Here is a 17,108-nt window from a genome sequence, read left to right as displayed (position 1 = left end):
TTTTATCAATTATTTTATCGCCTATTATGCTTACTATGAGGTCAAAATAAACTTGTAAATTCGCCACTACTTAAGTCCAAGTCCATGCATCTGAAATGATGAATTGGTAATTTCACGAACACCATATCCAACGTGGAGTGACGACACGACAAGAAGCCTCATCGCAGCTGTCCCCAACCGGAGGCCCGGGGCCCACAGAGCAGTTGGGAGGGGCCACCATGTTGGGCGCAAAACTGATTTTACTCTTCACAAGAAAACTTCCTGCTCTTCCTAGTTTCATTGCTTGATAAGGTTATTCCATGGGGTGATTTCACTTTGTTGAGCAGGGATTGTTTGAACATAAAGGAATTTGGAATCTACCAATCTTAATAACAATATGAATACCACTGGAATATTAAACAGGGGGTTTCGTGAGTGCTGAAAGCCTACGTAAGCAGGCCACGAGCCATAATAGATTGGGAACCACTGCCTTATCGCTTTTCCTCTCAACAGGTTAAATATGAAAAATCTTAATCTAAATTTCGTTTCCGACTTTAACACACGGCAACCAAAAAAGGTTCACAATGTTTGAATTAAAAGCCATTGTCGAAATCAAAATTGATATTGCAGAATAGTCAAGATAAAATTTGCATATTCCACTTTTTTACTTTTCAGGAAGTTATAATCATGCCAATATAGACTAGACGTAAGACATGCCAGAGTAGACTAGACGCAGTGGCGTGTCTATAGATGAGGGGGGGGGGGGGGGCAAGGAGGAACCCGCCCAGACAGCACGTTATAAGGTGAGTTTGTTGATTAGCTTGGTGATTTAAATAATAATATTTCACTCTTACTTGACCTTCAATTTATTTTTTCTCATGTATAACAACAAATTGTTTTTCCCCAAAATTATTTTCGAAGTTAGTTATAACAGGCATCATTATTAGATACTCGTTTAGGGCAGCAGAAAAACTTGACACGCCACTGACTAGACAAGGAACATGCCAAATTAAACTAGACATGAAAAGTTACATAATCACACCTGAAGCCAGTGGGCAGAATAACAATAACCAAGTCGAGTTTTATATTTCTGACATTACTTTTGTGAAAATGATAGAACTCATCCTGAAGAAGTTTTACAAAATATTACATGAAGTGTAATAATACACTAAAAATATATATGAATAAAAACGAAAACATTCATATTTATTAACGTGAAGAAAAAGGCTTAGTGGCATTGCTTTTCGAGATTGAAACTTTTTTTACCTCAAGCGCTGTGATAAAATATTACATGAGAGTGCACAAGAAGTAATTAATATATACAGAGTACACACAACAAACAAACAAATATTACAAATATACAGAAGAAATCATATTCATTACTGCATAAAAAGTATAATAGAAAAAGCTAAGATATTCTAACCATAACCGAATAACGTTGCTTATGATCCAATTATCAGTTTAAGTTATTAAAGTTGATTATTCAAATATTCTTTGTTGATTTTTTGAAATCCTAGTTGCCAGTTCTTCCAACAAAAGAAAGATTAAGATTTCCATATTTCATCTTGATACCCAGTTTTTCAAGCTTAAAATTCTGGAAATTGTATCATACATGGAATTATATTGAAGTCCAATATTAGCTCTGAGTTTCTTTATTTTTTGGAACATCCTCACTAGTTACAACTTTAATCCCTGCTTCCTTCATGTCTTTGAAAGTTTTTTCGATATTTTCTTCGTGTACTCCACGACAGCAGTCCTCGATAATATACGTTTCAAACCCAAGGCTGTGAGCATCGAAAGTTGTAAAATTTACGCAAACATCTGTCGCTAGTCCACACACATACACTGTTGAAATCCTGTTATCTCTCAATACTGATTGCAAAATAGTTTCAGAGCGTCGACCATTATCGAAAAAAGCAGAATAGGAATCTATGTTTGGATTCAAGCCTTTGTGTACAACTACACCTCCTTCCACAATTTTCAAATCCTTATGGAATTCAGCTCCTTCTGAGTTCTGTAGACAATGTACAGGCCACAGGTCTTGCTCCACGACGGTGCTATCAACATCATAAATAACATGATCGAAAACGCAAGGATTGGTAAGATCACATTTGTTGTCCATATGGGGATGAAATAAATGAGTGTTAGACACAAATGAGATGTGATTTGGAGGGTGCCAGTCTTTTGAATAGACCACCAAATCCCAGAACGGCAATTCCACAAGCTCATTAATTTTCGGCACAACTTCTTCCCCCTTATGTTTTGAAGGGCAGTTACACAGTGCCAGTGATCCAGAAATAAAATCATTCTGAACGTCGACGACGATCAGTGCTGTCTTTTTTGTAGCATTTCCGTTTGAGTGAGAAAACATCCTTGTTGGCCAGCCCTGAAAACCTAGACTAGTAAATGCTCGTGTCAGCCAATTTCCGCACATATTTATATATCGGCAGCGTTTTTCTTTCTCTCGAAAATATACAAACACAAAAACATTTAGTAATAATTAACAACCTCGTCGCGTATTACAAAACAGTTGCGTCTGCTTTGCGTAACTCGCGGAACTAAAATCTGTCACGCAACGTCAGTGTCGCTGTGGAAACGACGCTAAACCACGGAAAGAGGAAATGAACTCAACTCGCCATAGTTATAGAAAAAAATAGATTTGATAGATATATTGAATCTTATACTAAATAAAATTGCGCAATAAAATATAAGCAAGTGTTTCTTATAAGATTCAAAGAGACTAATTAACTGTGGCAAAAGGTTCAAGAAATGAAACACGAGCCAGCTCACTTTTGTAGTAAACGAGCCCGAACGGTAATGTAATAAAATGGGGAATTCTAACATTTTTTGAGGAGTTTGAAACAGCAAAATTGAAAATAAATGCTATATACTTGTTTTGAGACCTAAGCATGACTTTAAGTTTTCGGTAACTAATTATGGAAGCGTCCGCGAGTATATTTTTTCGAATAGGCCTACTGCATGGCCGCTATTTGATTCTCCTTCCATGATAACACGTACGCGTGGATTTATTTTACTGTGTCTATTTTTATTCAGAATAGATAGATTTACATATTTATCTTGGGGCAGAGGAGAGCCGACAAGACGGCTTAATCATATGGCGAACTACGGCCTCTCATCTGGTTACCAGTCCCGGTCCTTTCATTTGATTCCTTTATTTGTTTGTATTCATTTGGGCCGTACACATGTATTTACCGTGCCTTTTTATTTGTGTTTTTGATATGTGCCTTTGAGAACAAATTGTATTAAGCAATGACATGTCGTTACGTATCATTGATCAAATCAACAGCATACATACATGTTCATTGATCAAATCAATTATACTCAAACGAGACTTCGGGCATGCCGATGGCAGTCGCGACAACGAATCGCGCAAAATATTGCTTTCTTTATCTTTCCATGCTTGAAATCATGCTTCATCACGGTACTTAGTTCTAGGTGTTTCATGGGTACATACCGTGTTTTCCCGAAAATAGGACCTAGTCTGAAAAATGGGTGCTCCCGAAGTATTCGTACTAAGATGGCGCACAACCTGAACACAGTATGTGTACCAGGTTAGGGTTGTTCAGTTTGTGAGTCATCTTGATACGAATAGTTCCAGAGTGCCGAAAATAGTACCTACCCTGAATTTTGAAAATTATTTTATTATAAGCCTTCCCCCTAAAATAAGATCTAGTCGATAGCGCGAATTTTTTTTTGACTTAGTCGATAGTAAGAAATCTCTCTTACGCGTTTCAAATAATTTATAATCTATGTTTAGCAGTCATTTTGAATAAAAACGTGTTATTTATAAGTAAATGGATATCGGTTTTCATAATTTGTATATTTGAAAATCTTTTAATTCTGTACTCTGTAATTTTGTTTTTGATAAATGAAAATAAAAGACATCCACCCAAAAATAAGCCCTGGAGCTATATTTCAATAAAAAAATAGAAATAACACCCTGTCTTATTTCCGGGGAAACACGGTAGTAATTATTGGAAAGAGTGTGAACATACGGAACTCAACTGAAATTATCGCACGTCCATTTTTAGAACAATTTCCGTATTACGTCTCACAAAACAGTTGCGCCCGCTTTGCCTAACTCAAGGAACTAAAAGTACTCGAGAAAATTTGACGCAACGTAAGTGTTTCCGTGGAAACGACGTCGCGAATCGTGAAAGTGAAAACAAACTCCGATCGCCACATTTCCATTTTGGAAAAAATATTACATCAGGCGCGTAGTCAAAAATTTTCAATGGAGGTCTGAAATATCTAACTTCCAAATTAGGCCGTAACATTTAGCGGGTCAGTAGAGAATGAGTATTTCGACCCGCAAACCTCCCCCCTGAAGGGCGAACAATTTTAAATTCAAGAAAAACTGGAACTGGACAAAAGTATTAATATATAATGAGATTTAGAAAACCTGACGCATATTCTGGACTTTTGGCTGTTCAATTCTGCAAATTTTTGTGGGCTTTGCCGGCCTTCCGCTTGGAATCGCGCTGCACTGGGGCAATTAGCTTCAGTAATTAAAGGGCGGGCTAGGCTAAAATGATCGCACGTTCATTCTTGAAACACTTACCGTGTAACGTCTCAAAACATTGTTACGCTTAATTTGCGTAAATAAAAGTATTTGAAGAAATTTCCGACGTAACGTAAGTGTAGCCGTGGAAACGACGCTGTGAATAATGAAATAAACTCCGATCGTCATAGTTGCACTTTGCACAAAATAATATTTCGATAGAAAATTTTGAATTCAATAAAAAAATGTCATTGAACGAAAGAATGTCTGATGGAATCTCATGATGGAAAACCGTGTAACGTCTCACAACATTGTTGCGCTCAACTTGCGTAACTCAAAGTATTTGAGGAAATTTCCCCACGTAACGTAAGTGTAGCCGTGGAAACGACGCCGTGAATAATGAAATAAAACTGCGATCGCCATAGTTTCACTTTGGAGAAAATAATATTTCGATAGAAAATTTTGATTTCAAGAAAACAATGTTATTGAACGAAAATGTCTGATGGAATCTCGTGATGGAAAACTATGTAATGTCTCACAACGCTGTTGCGCCTAACTTGCGTAACTAAAAGTATTTGAGGAAATTTGACGCAACGTAAGTGTAGCCGTGGAAACCACACCGTGAATAATGGAATAAACCCCGATCACCATAACTTCACTCTGGAGAAAATAATATTTTCGATAGAGAATTTTGAACACATTAAAAAAATGTCATTGAACGAAAGAATGTCCGATATGATTTAGTCATTAGTGCATAGGTGCTCAAAGTGCTCCGTACGGAGCCCCAGGGCTCCGTGAGAGAAACCCAGGGGCTCCGCGAGCTATTCGATTACTTTTCAAAATACTGAAGTGGCTAATTTTACTATTATTAGGATTACTGAATTGAAAGAATCCTATTCTGAAATACCATAAAATACGCTATAACTATAAATAAACTGTACATAAATTGCAGTCGTATTTTTGCGATCTTGGGATTTGTCAAGCTTGATTTGTTCTTTCGCACTCACGAGCAGGATATCGCCGTTTAAAAAATCATGAGGTCGGGGCAAAATACGAAAGATTGAAATTTATTTCATTGCATGCGGCTCCGTCGGTAGTTTCGGAATGGGAAAATCGCGCGCACATTTGACCGTGTTTCGGTTTCGCAGTTACTACGACGAATAACCAAAGAAATCCCAACAAAACACCAAATTTTGTGATTTACAATGTCTATGAAAGCGTTTTTAATCTGACGTGAGTCTGCTGAAACAAAACTTATAGTGTTATCTTCCGTTTTAAGTTTTAGTTTTAATATTTCAGAATGCCGCTTTTCAATCAAGAAATTTGAGTTGCGGATTTACCTCTTTATTATTTATTATTTTTAGCATTTCGTCCCCGATGACTATAATATGGTAACATGTTTTTCACATTGAACTCATAATTCCCCACGAGAACAAAAAAGCTATACTCGTTGTCATTGTGGAACTATACATGTATCTGTCGGGGGAATTTTTGATTTAGGGAGAATAAACACCGCCATGCTGACGAAAACAATCGGCGATCGTAACAAAATGCAATCGAGTACGTTTTAGCGGCCTTTTAAGTCAATCAAAATGTCTAAGGGTAAAGATCCGACCCCTAATTTATTAATATGTTTGTCAAGTGTCAAATTTACAGCTTTAGTATATATAATTTATCTTTTACATTTAGATTTATTTATGACTTGTATTAACCCTATTAAAAAAAGGTTTAGCATTCAAAATAAGTACAGTACTTTTAACTTACTCAGGAATATTATTCGGAAAGTAACAATTTTAACATTTATTTTGGGGCTCCGTGAATAATAGTCAACTTTTTCAAGGGCTCCGCAACACAAAAAGTTTGAGAACCCCTGATTTAGTGAACCTGACGAAATCAATAAATTTAATCTTGAAACGCCTATTTTTGCTGGAGCTGGACATTCCAAGTCGAATCGATTCAGACGAGAATTTCGAAACGCGACCATTTTTTTTTCTATCTATCAAACGTCGAGGTGAATTCTACAAGTTTTTTTATTGAAGCCACATTTTAAATTGTAAGTCTGACATACGACTCTGACATACGGGCATGCAGGAATTTTTGTTACGACCAATGTTCCAGACGTGACCCAAACAAGGTTCAGAACAATAGTTCGGTGTCTTTTAGGAGAACGTCATATGGAAACCACCGATTACGCCGTGATTCACACATTCTAAGCAAGGGTTGTGCAACATTTTTTTTCATACATCTCACTCCTGTTATCGGTATCCAGTTTGTCAACCGTCACACAATTGTTATTTTGTTGTGAAAAATTGTTATTTTCTGTTTTTTATTTGTTTGTATATTTTTTTACTATGTATCGTATCTTATATTTCTCTTTTTGTCTGTTCTAATTTTATTATGTCTCCTGATTGTATGATTTCACTTTCAACCTGAAATATGTACGTTTTAAACCTTACTTTGCTCTCCTGATTTTACAATCCGTTTTAATCAATTATTTTATCGTCTATTATGCTGATTATGGAGTTGAAATAAACTTAAAAATCGCCATTACCTAAGTCCAAGTATCTGAAACGATGAATTGGTAATTTCACGAACACCAACCATATTCAACGTGGAGTGACAACACGACAAGAAACCTTATCGCAGCTGTCCCCAACCGGGGGCCCGGGGCCCACAGAGCAGTTGGAAAGGGCCACCATGTTGGGCGCAAAACTGATTTTACTCTTCACAAAAAAACTCCCTGCTCTTCCTAGTTTCATTGCTTGATAAGGTTATTTCACAAGGTGTTTTCACTTTGTTGAGCAGGGATTGTTTGAACATAAAGGAATTTGGAATCTACCAATGATATTCACAATATAAATACCACTGGAATATTAAACAGGAGGGTTTCGTGAGTGCTTAAAGCATCCGTGAACTGGCCACGAGCCATAATAGATTGGGAACTACTGCCTTATCGGCTTTCCTCTCAACAGGATGAATATGAAAATCCGATTTCGTTTTCGGCGTTGACACCTAGCAACCAATGCAAATATTCGCTCTAATTTAATTTAGCTTCACTTAACTTATAAGTTAATTGAAGATATGAGCGGGTCCCTGAACGACATCGGGAATTCTCTCGCAGTTGTCTGCACACAACCCAAACGAGTCGGAACTCGCGAACTTCAACTGAGTGATTCGTAGTTACGGCTGGGCATTTTCGAATACCTGAAGATTTCAGAATCGAATCATTTTTTCGAATCGAATCTTGAATACTTAAGAGATATAAAATTGTATGTAACTTTTTATTATATAGGTCTTCCAGACACATTAATTACTGAAAACATAGAATACATCACTCAGGCAGATTGCTGAGTGTTCACGCACAATAAAAAACACGTTTTCATCAATAACTCACTACAGAAAAGAGTCATATGTCTGAATTGCGTTGAAAAAATATGGCTTCAATAAAAAAAATGAGATATTTAGCTCGACCATTGGCAGGAAGAAAAAGAAGATGGCGGCGATTCGAAATTTTGCTCTGAACTGATTCGAATAATTTCATATTCGATTCGAAATGCCCAGCCCTATTCGTAGTGTGAAAAGGTATAGCGCCAAAATCAAATCCGCCCGCTTGTAGCTGGACACACACACCAACATGAAGGCACAAAATGAACGCATTGTGGTTATATTATACGGTTATGACACGTGAGAAAAAAACACAGAAAAAGTGGTAATCTATATGAAAAGCATAGTTGAACTGAAAGTGCAATAAAAAGGGACATACATTTAAGAAAATGTAAATGAAAGTCTTTTAGAAGTAATGGGCACATTTTGAAAAATATGAATGCACAAATCTGGTACATTTACCGGTACAATCTTTTATGAGCTTCAAATAAGGCTTCAGACCAGTGATTCCCAAAGTTGATTGACGAGCAGACAGAATTAGAAGCAGAAGGACATTCGCGGGCCAGGAAAAGGGAGAGCTCGCAAGGGGCCAATACCGGTCGTATAATTAAGATACTGGTATAATAGAATTGGTATGGATATACACGTGCTTACACTGTGATGATGATATAACAATTAGCAGAATATAGAACGCGAAAAGGTTAAAACATAAAGTGTTAAACTATTTCACTTCAGTTGGGCAAGTCGTATTAAACCATTATGCTTGGCTCGCGGGCTGTAATTGGCCCACGGGCTGTGGTTTGGGAACCACTGCTCTAGACAAGCAGATATTAATATATAACTAGCTATTACTTTACAAAGAAGATGAATATATTTGCTAGGATTTTATGCTATGCTCATAACAGATAAAGATAATATCAATAAGCAGGGTACTTATCAACACATTGCCATTAAAGTTAGAAAAGCTTTAGAAAATTCTCAAATAGTCAACTATAAAAGGTGAACACTCTTGCAAATAGGGAACAAATAATCCCACAATCTCCGATATTTGCTGGTTTGCACCAGAATTTAGTGCAAACATAGGAATACTGAACTGGCATAAAAATTTTGGGCGCTTCAAAAGTGTGTGTACCAATATAGAGGTAAATAATTTTGTTCGTCTATTTTACATCAAGTTGTGTAAAGAGACTGAAACCTATGGACAGGGGGATATCCACTTGCCTAACACAGACAGTACCTGAACTCGTAATAGAACTAAAAACAGAATAAAATTATGGCTTAATCTGGTACACACACTATGGGTGTTGCCAAATTTGTATGCTGAATTACTTCATTTACTTGAAAATCAAAGCCACCATTGAACCTGAAGAAAAATTCCTTTTAATGGTGATAAATAAACTATGCTATGTTTTGGAGAAAAATTAGTAAAACTTTTATTATGTGGGATTATATTCTGCTCTTTAGTTGCCAGAAGTTTACTGCTTCATCTCATTTAATCATCCTTGTGGCACAGGTCACATAAGGATGCAGCAGTACAAGAACGAATAATAGGCAGCTCGCAACATTGCCGCACAACATATCACTAATAATTGCTTATGAAGAAAAGATTCAAATTTATATCATGGATATTAAAAAACATGTTCACTTAAACGAACGTACAAAAAGGGGGGTGATAGTAGCTGCTCTATTCAATGTTAGGTAGTACCAGCTTGAAGAGTAGCATCATAATATACAAAATATGCTATTGCTCTTGTAGCCTAGTCTAAAAAAATTGCAGAAAACTTCAATGAATTTAGTAAAAACAGGCTTTTCAGGCTAACAAAGAATGAGCTTAAAAAGCTGTTGAGATTTTTATATTAATCCGGTATAGAAAAGCAAGACCTAAATTGAAAATTCGTCCAGTTCCGAGTTTTATATATAGAGAATAACTAACCACTTTAGGGTTCCAAAGTATAGCCTTGTTGTCAATATTAGATTACAAATTGGATTCAACATAACATAAAAATATTCATTTTTAATGTTATTTATTTTTCATTTATTACTAAAACAGGAGGTACAATTATCAGGAGCACAATGGTGTTTTTATAATGTGACATTGCAATTTTATTATTGCAAACTGTTCAATTTAACGCCCCCTGATCCTAAAAGTGATACTAAATTCAATTACGGTGTTTCAACTGCTTTTCGTATCATAGGTGGAGAAACTGGCCATCTTGGGCGAGTTACAGTTAAATCAGAAGATGTTCCATCGACAATTTGTATACCAGCGTCAATTTCATGTATCGGTTTTGGTTCTCCTCGTACACAAAGAAGTTTGAGTTCTAATGGCCCTAGGTGAAGGTATTCTTGCTGTGACAAAATATTATCTTCATCATCTACATGCAGTGCCAATTTATTTTCCACATCTACATGCAGTGCCAATTTATTTTCTTCATCTTCACTCTCTTCTCCCTCAGATGAATCATCAGCGAATTTAATAGAAAACACTCTATCCTCTATCGCGGCTTGCATAGCGCTCCGTGGCCTTTCTTTTCCCGGAGTGATCGCACGACGTGTCGGTGTTCCAGTGGGACTTTTATATCCCGGTTCATATATTGACATTTGTTTCCGGTCCATTGCATCTGTTTCTTCCCCTTCAAACCCCACATTTGCAAAAGTCCGTGAAATTTTTAAATCTTCAGCTTGGCAGTCTATAAGTTCACAAATTAATTGTATGTTTTCGTGCTCTAAAGTTTCGACAATGGAGTACAACGACGCGACCTCTTTTCTGTGAATTTCAGCCTCTGTTTTCAGCCACTCATTTTCATGAATTTCCTGTACTCCAATTTTATCCATTTGTTCCATTGCTTTTTCGGAAGCAAGATGTTGCTGTTCAGCCATACATTGATCCATATACGACTTAACTTCCGATTTTGCATTATGAAGTTGACGTTTCAAATGTGCACAAATATCTTCGAAACTTCTTTTCATGTCTTCCAACTCAAGTTCTAAAACTTGGATTTGATCAGCATGTTGTTTTGCCCCAGAATCACGGTACGCTCTCCACATTTCAACTTGTTCCCAAACGTTTGAATACTCTTTATCAATCCCATTAATTTTTGTTTCCAAGTTCTTAAGCTGCTGCTCTTCAGTGCGGCTCAACCACCAAACCTGTCGCATTGCTTTTTCGACATGTTCACAAGTAAAAGACTCCTTACTATCTTGTTCTGTCTCTTGTTCTTTAGCTTGACGCAAAAGAACTTTAATATGTATGTCCTGTTCTTCTTTAAGCCTTGTATTTCTGGCTTGATGTCTTTTATTTTTCTCTTGAAGACCTTTAATTTCAAACATAAGGTCCTCTACTGCCTTCTCTTTGACTTGAATTTGAAAGGCCAAAACGGCTTCTTGGAGTGTCATTTCATCTTCGCGCTGGCCGCTTTTCTTGCCTTTTTTCCCTCCCCCGGACTTTTTGCCCTTCCCTTTCTTTTTACCACCTTTTTTACCCATTTCGTAACGCTATTTCATTGCATTTTCTGGCATACTTAGGCACACGGCGATGTTGTCTGACGTCACAGTCGTCTTGGAAACGAGAGCGCCTCTTGTGTCGATTTTATACACACATTGACACTTTTTAACAGCGAAATAATAAGATATGATTTTCTCATTTAGCCCAGGAGAGGAAAGTTGATGAGACAGCTTACTCATATTGTAAACCATGGACAGTTACCATTTTATGTCATGTATGGGATTATTCAGTCAGTTATTCGTTTCAGATGCCTGGACTTGAGGTGAGGTCCGTAACTGATCGGAGATTACGTAATCGCTCTTTGGTAAGGAGTCCAGCTTCCAGCAATCTCCGCGTATCGTTGGCAGTTGTGACGCGAATCGCACTTAATCATCTCCCGCGGAATAGGAACCTGCACTCACATGTAATCAGCAGAGCAATTCACCGTGTTCCCAAAGCTTGGTACAATGCAGCAACCATTGAATCATGAATTTTGTGAGCGTCACTTGGAAAATCTTAAATACCCAAAATTTGGGCAAAATATGGGCCGTATAAATAGGCTTACCCTATATCTTACCTTATAAGCAACAAACCGGGACAGTGCGGATTGGGCAAGCCAACCTTGGTTCGATTCCAGAGGCTTAGTGAGAGTTTGAAGGTTTTCCATACCATTGTGGGTAGATTATGGGCATTAAAATTACCTGTATATTATTAAAATACCGGTCTCTTCAAATATTGGTCTTTGCTTCAAATAATAGAAATCGTTCAACTCATTAGAAAACCTTGTTTTCGGCATTTTGATGATTCAACGACAGTACAGTTGGTTATTGAATCAACGCATGGTTCATACTGTCATATCATAACTATAAATGACATAAAAAAAAAACTCTATCTGAACTAGTGAAGTCAGACGCAAATCAGTAGTGAATCGGCTTCCTCCGTTAAAAGAAAACAATTGTGTAATACTGTAATAGTATCATGACCATGTAAAATTATTCATGACTGCCATACTGCAAAACCGGGTCATTTAGTTTTACCGCCGAAAAAACTTGCTTGGACGTATGGTGGGCCTACGTATAAAAGACCTAAAAATGTTTGCATTGCTACAATATAAAATATCGAATAAGGGACAGTCAAAGATGACTGAACTTGTAGACAGAAGCATTCATTAAAAGTCCCAAAATTAATAACACGAGCGCTTGTATGCATATCGCGAGGTGACTTTTCGTCAAAAGGTTGTGTAAAGGCATAGGCGTAGCCAGGGGGGGGGCCAGAGGGGCCATGGCCCCCCCCAAAATTTTCAAGAATTCCATTCCTAATCCACCAGTTTTGTGGCATCTTGTCTCGTCACGCTTGCTGATTGTCATTGTTACGTCACAAAGACTTGAACGTTCGCTCTTATGAGCAGTATGGGAAAGACTGTTTCGCAAGCGGTCAGTTACTCGGTCTTGATTTGTTCTCGCCGGATTTTTATTCGAAACGCTTGGAATTTGATGACCTAATTACTTCGATGGCTAAATTTAAACAGGCGAAATTCGCTGGTCAGTTACTCGGTCTTGATTTGTTCTCGCCGGATTTTTATTCGAAACGCTTGGATTTTGATGACCAAATTACTTCGATGGCTAAATTTAAACAGGCGAAATTCGATAGTTTTTTTCAGCGAAATAAAGACTCGCTTTCCTCAAATACATCAATAAGCGCTTCTCAGGCTGTGGATGCACCGGTTACGTCAGTTACGTCTATCACTTCTAATCCCGAAGATGAACTAATAATCAACGAAGGGAAAACAAACGATCTTGGATATATTTTTAAGAAACATACACAGCTTACCGATGCGGAGAGATGCAGGCTTCTAACTTCGGATGGTCCGAAAAAACGTGACGATTCTGGATACTGTTAGACAAAGTCGTCGTAAATTTCTCAAAAAATGGATTGACGATAACAGATTTTGCAGTTGGTTAGTTTACACCCAACTCTCTGATGGGGGTGGTTTGTGTGAGATATGCATAGTCATGCAAGCACGTTTGAAGCATGGAACACTCAGGGACACTGCCTTTGTTACAAGACCATGCATTGACTACAAAAAATTTATGGAAAAGGCTGTAGCACACCGAGACACAAATTACCACCGAGAATCAAATATAGCTGCGAAAAATTTTGTCAAAAGCATGGAAACATACCCTTGCGCGGACATTCCGGGGATAGTGGAAATTTTGTGAACCTTCTTCTATTTCGTATCGACGCAGGGGATGAAGATTTGAAAAGGCATTTCGCTCGAATGGCCGGAAACGCTAAGTATACAAGCCCGATGATACAAAATGAAATTCTCAAGGTAGCAAGCAACATGATAGTGCAAGATATCGTTATGGAGGCTAATAAATCGTTTGTGTCCGTAATAGCCGACGAATCATGTGATATTTCTGGGAAAGAACAACTAAGCATCGTTTTGAGGTATGTGAAAGGTGGTGAAGTGTGCGAGCGCTTCACAGGATTAGTGGAAATGGATTCTGTTTCTGCCGAATCAATTTTCTCAAATATTTTGACCCACCTCTCTGGTATAGAAGTGGATTTGCAAAAACTTGTGGGGCAAGGCTATGATGGTGCAACGACAATGGCAGGTCACGTCAGCGGTGTGCAAAAACGCATTCGTGATAAATACCCGCGCGCAATATTTGTGCACTGCGCTTCTCATTGTTTGAATTTGGTCATAAATGACCAAAGTAAAGTTGCAATCATCAGAAGCACCTGTGATATGATTCGTGAGACTATTCGTTTTTTCAGGGAGAGCCCTAAAAGGCGCGCGGGTTTAGGAATTAACATCCCTTTGTTCTGCCCCACCAGATGGTCTGAGAAGTACAAGAGCATCCGAATCTTCGAATGCAACTTCAAACGAGTACTTGAGGCTCTTGATTCTTTGGCGAGAGATGCTAACAGTGAGACGCGGGCGAAGGCTTTTTCTCTGAAATCTGCTCTAGAAAAGTCGTCGGTTATCTACGCCGTATGTTTGATTGGTCGATATTCGGCACTAATGGAGCCACTAGCGCGCACTTCAGGCGGTCGGAGTCAGTGTGCCGTCAGTAAAGAACCTCTCTTCAGAGTGTTCTAGCATTGAATATTTACAAAGAAGCTTGTGAAATAGCTGGCTTGAAAGAGTTGACAATACCCAGAGTAGTCGAAGTACAAGTTTATCACGACCATGTCTGTGCTGATTCAGCATCCCAGTATTTTAAACGTTCCGTATATCTCCCATACGTCGACGGCTTGAGCTGCTCTATTCGGGAACGCTTCATTGACAACCCATCATTTTTTTCATTGCTATCAATTCTTCCACCGAACAAACCAGTTCACGTGGATGAGGTAGAGCGTCTGTATTTATTGGATAACCTCCAGAATGAAGTGAGACTGTGGAGAACTTCTCTAAGTTCCGACGTTAACGACGAATGTTTGGAGGGGCTTCTTCTGAGCGCTCGAGATTATCCGTGCGTGTACACCGCAATGCAGATCGTTATGACGCTACCAGCAACCACCGTTGAGGCTGAGCGGTCTTTCTCATGCATGAAACGGGTAAAGACATGGCTGCGCTCACCAATGACGTCCAATCGTCTTTCTGATTTGAGTGTGCTTCACTGTCACCGTGAAATGGTCACCGAAGAGAAAATTAATCGAGTTGTGTCGGGCATAGTTGGCGGGAAGCGAAGGATGGACTTTTAATCGCGGCGATGTATTTTACTTATTCACATTGTTTCAAATAAAAAATTGTTTATTACTGGATTTTGTATTCACAAAAATCCAGCTGAGTAATTGAATCAGTTTGCTTGTTGACCATCTGTTGTTGTTTTGCGCTTGAAGAACGGGTGTTTTAAACCCAATATAATTTCTATAATTTTCAAATTTGGCCCCCCCCCAAATTTTGGGCTGGCTACGCCACTGTGTAAAGGGACTGAAACCTATTCACTTGGCCAACACAGACAGTCTCCGAACTCGTAATCGAACTAAAATAAGAAAAATCAAAATAAAATTATGGCCTAACCCTAACCTGGTACACATACTACGGGAGTACCAGATATTTAATGCGCCGTTACCATTGAGTTAGTTTTTACACCTCGGTGGCGTGACCTGATCGTTGACCTGAGCCATAAAATACTAAGCCATTTACACAAATATTTATAACAGAATTTTCTTATCCATTCCGAAATAAAGAAGGGCGAGAACGACTGCTCAATTGGTACTCCCGTAGTATGTGTACCAGGTTAAGGTTGGGCCCTAATTTTATTCCGATTTTTAGTTTTATTACAAGTTCCAGGACTGTTTGTTTTAGCCAAGTGAATATCACCCTGCTCATAGATTTCAGTCCGTTTACACAACTTCATGTAAAGTAGGCGAACAAAATTAGTTACCTTCAAATTGGTACACACACTTCTAGAGCGCCGCTTAATCATATATATGACGAATAGTTTATTTGTCTGTTCGAATGTTAGGATGGCGCAGAAAAACACAATTGACCAACGGTTACGTGTACGACGAGATGCCCTTCAATTGTTTCTTTTACCCCTCGGGAATCGGAAGCACACAAGAGTTCCCGGCGGAGAGATGGCAAACGTATTCGAACAGTTAGCTCGATGTAGTAAAATCCTAAACCAGTATAATTTCGGTTCCATTACATTTGAACCCACGTACATTTGAACCCATGACAATTGCACCTGTATGCTATTGCGCCTATGGAATTTTTTTTTGTTTCACGGATAGTTAAACCCATACTAACCCTAACCCATGGGTTTTAGCACCCGCATATAGATTGAACCCGTGGATATACGCATGGGTTCAAATGTACGGTCACCATAATTTCAGTTGAAAAACAAACGTTCATGTTCTGTTTTGCTAGCTTGATATGCAGTCGATGAAACCCCATGAGATAAATCGACAGTCGTTTGAGATGATATATCGTACTAACGTTTTAAAAGCCTACCAAGAATAGAATAATCTCTTTTTACGAAATAGCACAAAATCATGAAAGTATATTAGTGAACTTCCGTTAGATCACAGTCTAACTTCTTCAGACTAAACAATATATAACTGCAAATATCAAAATAATTGTTGAGTCAAGTTACTGCAGGGCAACCATTAAGCAGAAAAGGCACGTGTTCAGAGCATCAAAGAAAGGGACGCTCCGGGAGTGTGTGTACCAATATGGAGGTAACTAATTTTGTTCGCCTACTTTACACCCAGTGGACGGTCTCTACGCTACCCGCGAGGGGAATCGTTGGAGAAAAAGGCCTTACCCTAACCTGGTACACACACTACAAAAATTTACGTAGCCAATTTTAATGGCGCCTCAGTGTTAAACGAAATTATTCGAGTTGGTCAGACGATGTTTCGTTCTCAAATATCATATCTGTAAGTATGAGAACTATTCTCGAAAATAATGCCAGTTTCATTATAACTATATTTTATACACTCGTTAGAAAAGCAGAAAATTTGTCAAACAGCTATTTATATTTACAAATGATGATTCGAAAACGAGTTTGGAAAGAGCTTGGAACGATATCTTACAAGTTAACCTTCAAAATGCCATACAAGCTTGACTTCTAGACACTGCTCTGAAGTTCACGGATGGCATTTTGAGCTTCTGTACGTATAATATAACTTAACATCAATATATAAACATCAAACATATGCCTTCAAAAAACTCTGTAAAAGGTATTCTTTATAAAAATAAATGGTTGTTTGACAAATTTTCTG

General features: G+C 38.1%; 2 protein-coding genes across 2 annotated transcripts; both read right to left on the bottom strand.

The window, feature by feature from the left end:
- Nucleotides 1-994: 994 nt before the first annotated feature.
- On the bottom strand, nt 995-2,538 carry LOC120326905 (nicotinamidase-like). Its single transcript, XM_039393265.2, has one exon. The coding sequence runs from the start codon at nt 2,411-2,413 to the stop codon at nt 1,616-1,618; it is 798 nt and encodes a 265-aa protein (XP_039249199.2). The 5' UTR covers nt 2,414-2,538; the 3' UTR covers nt 995-1,615.
- A 5,611-nt stretch (nt 2,539-8,149) lies between these two features.
- On the bottom strand, nt 8,150-11,402 carry LOC120327189 (coiled-coil domain-containing protein 83-like). The gene has a single exon (XM_039393633.2). The coding sequence runs from the start codon at nt 11,369-11,371 to the stop codon at nt 10,049-10,051; it is 1,323 nt and encodes a 440-aa protein (XP_039249567.2). The 5' UTR covers nt 11,372-11,402; the 3' UTR covers nt 8,150-10,048.
- Between the last annotated feature and the right edge of the window lie 5,706 nt (nt 11,403-17,108).

The sequence above is a fragment of the Styela clava genome, chromosome 4 (assembly GCF_964204865.1).
Source record: "Styela clava chromosome 4, kaStyClav1.hap1.2, whole genome shotgun sequence".
Taxonomy (NCBI): Eukaryota; Metazoa; Chordata; class Ascidiacea; order Stolidobranchia; family Styelidae; genus Styela; species Styela clava.
The sequence above is the reverse complement of the archived record's forward strand: the minus strand, read 5'-3'. Positions and strand labels throughout refer to the sequence as shown.

Bases quoted from the DNA above. Each gene is read 5' to 3' on its own strand.
- LOC120326905 (XM_039393265.2), bottom strand. From the start codon at position 2,413: ATGTGCGGAAATTGGCTGACACGAGCATTTACTAGTCTAGGTTTTCAG.
- LOC120327189 (XM_039393633.2), bottom strand. From the start codon at position 11,371: ATGGGTAAAAAAGGTGGTAAAAAGAAAGGGAAGGGCAAAAAGTCCGGG.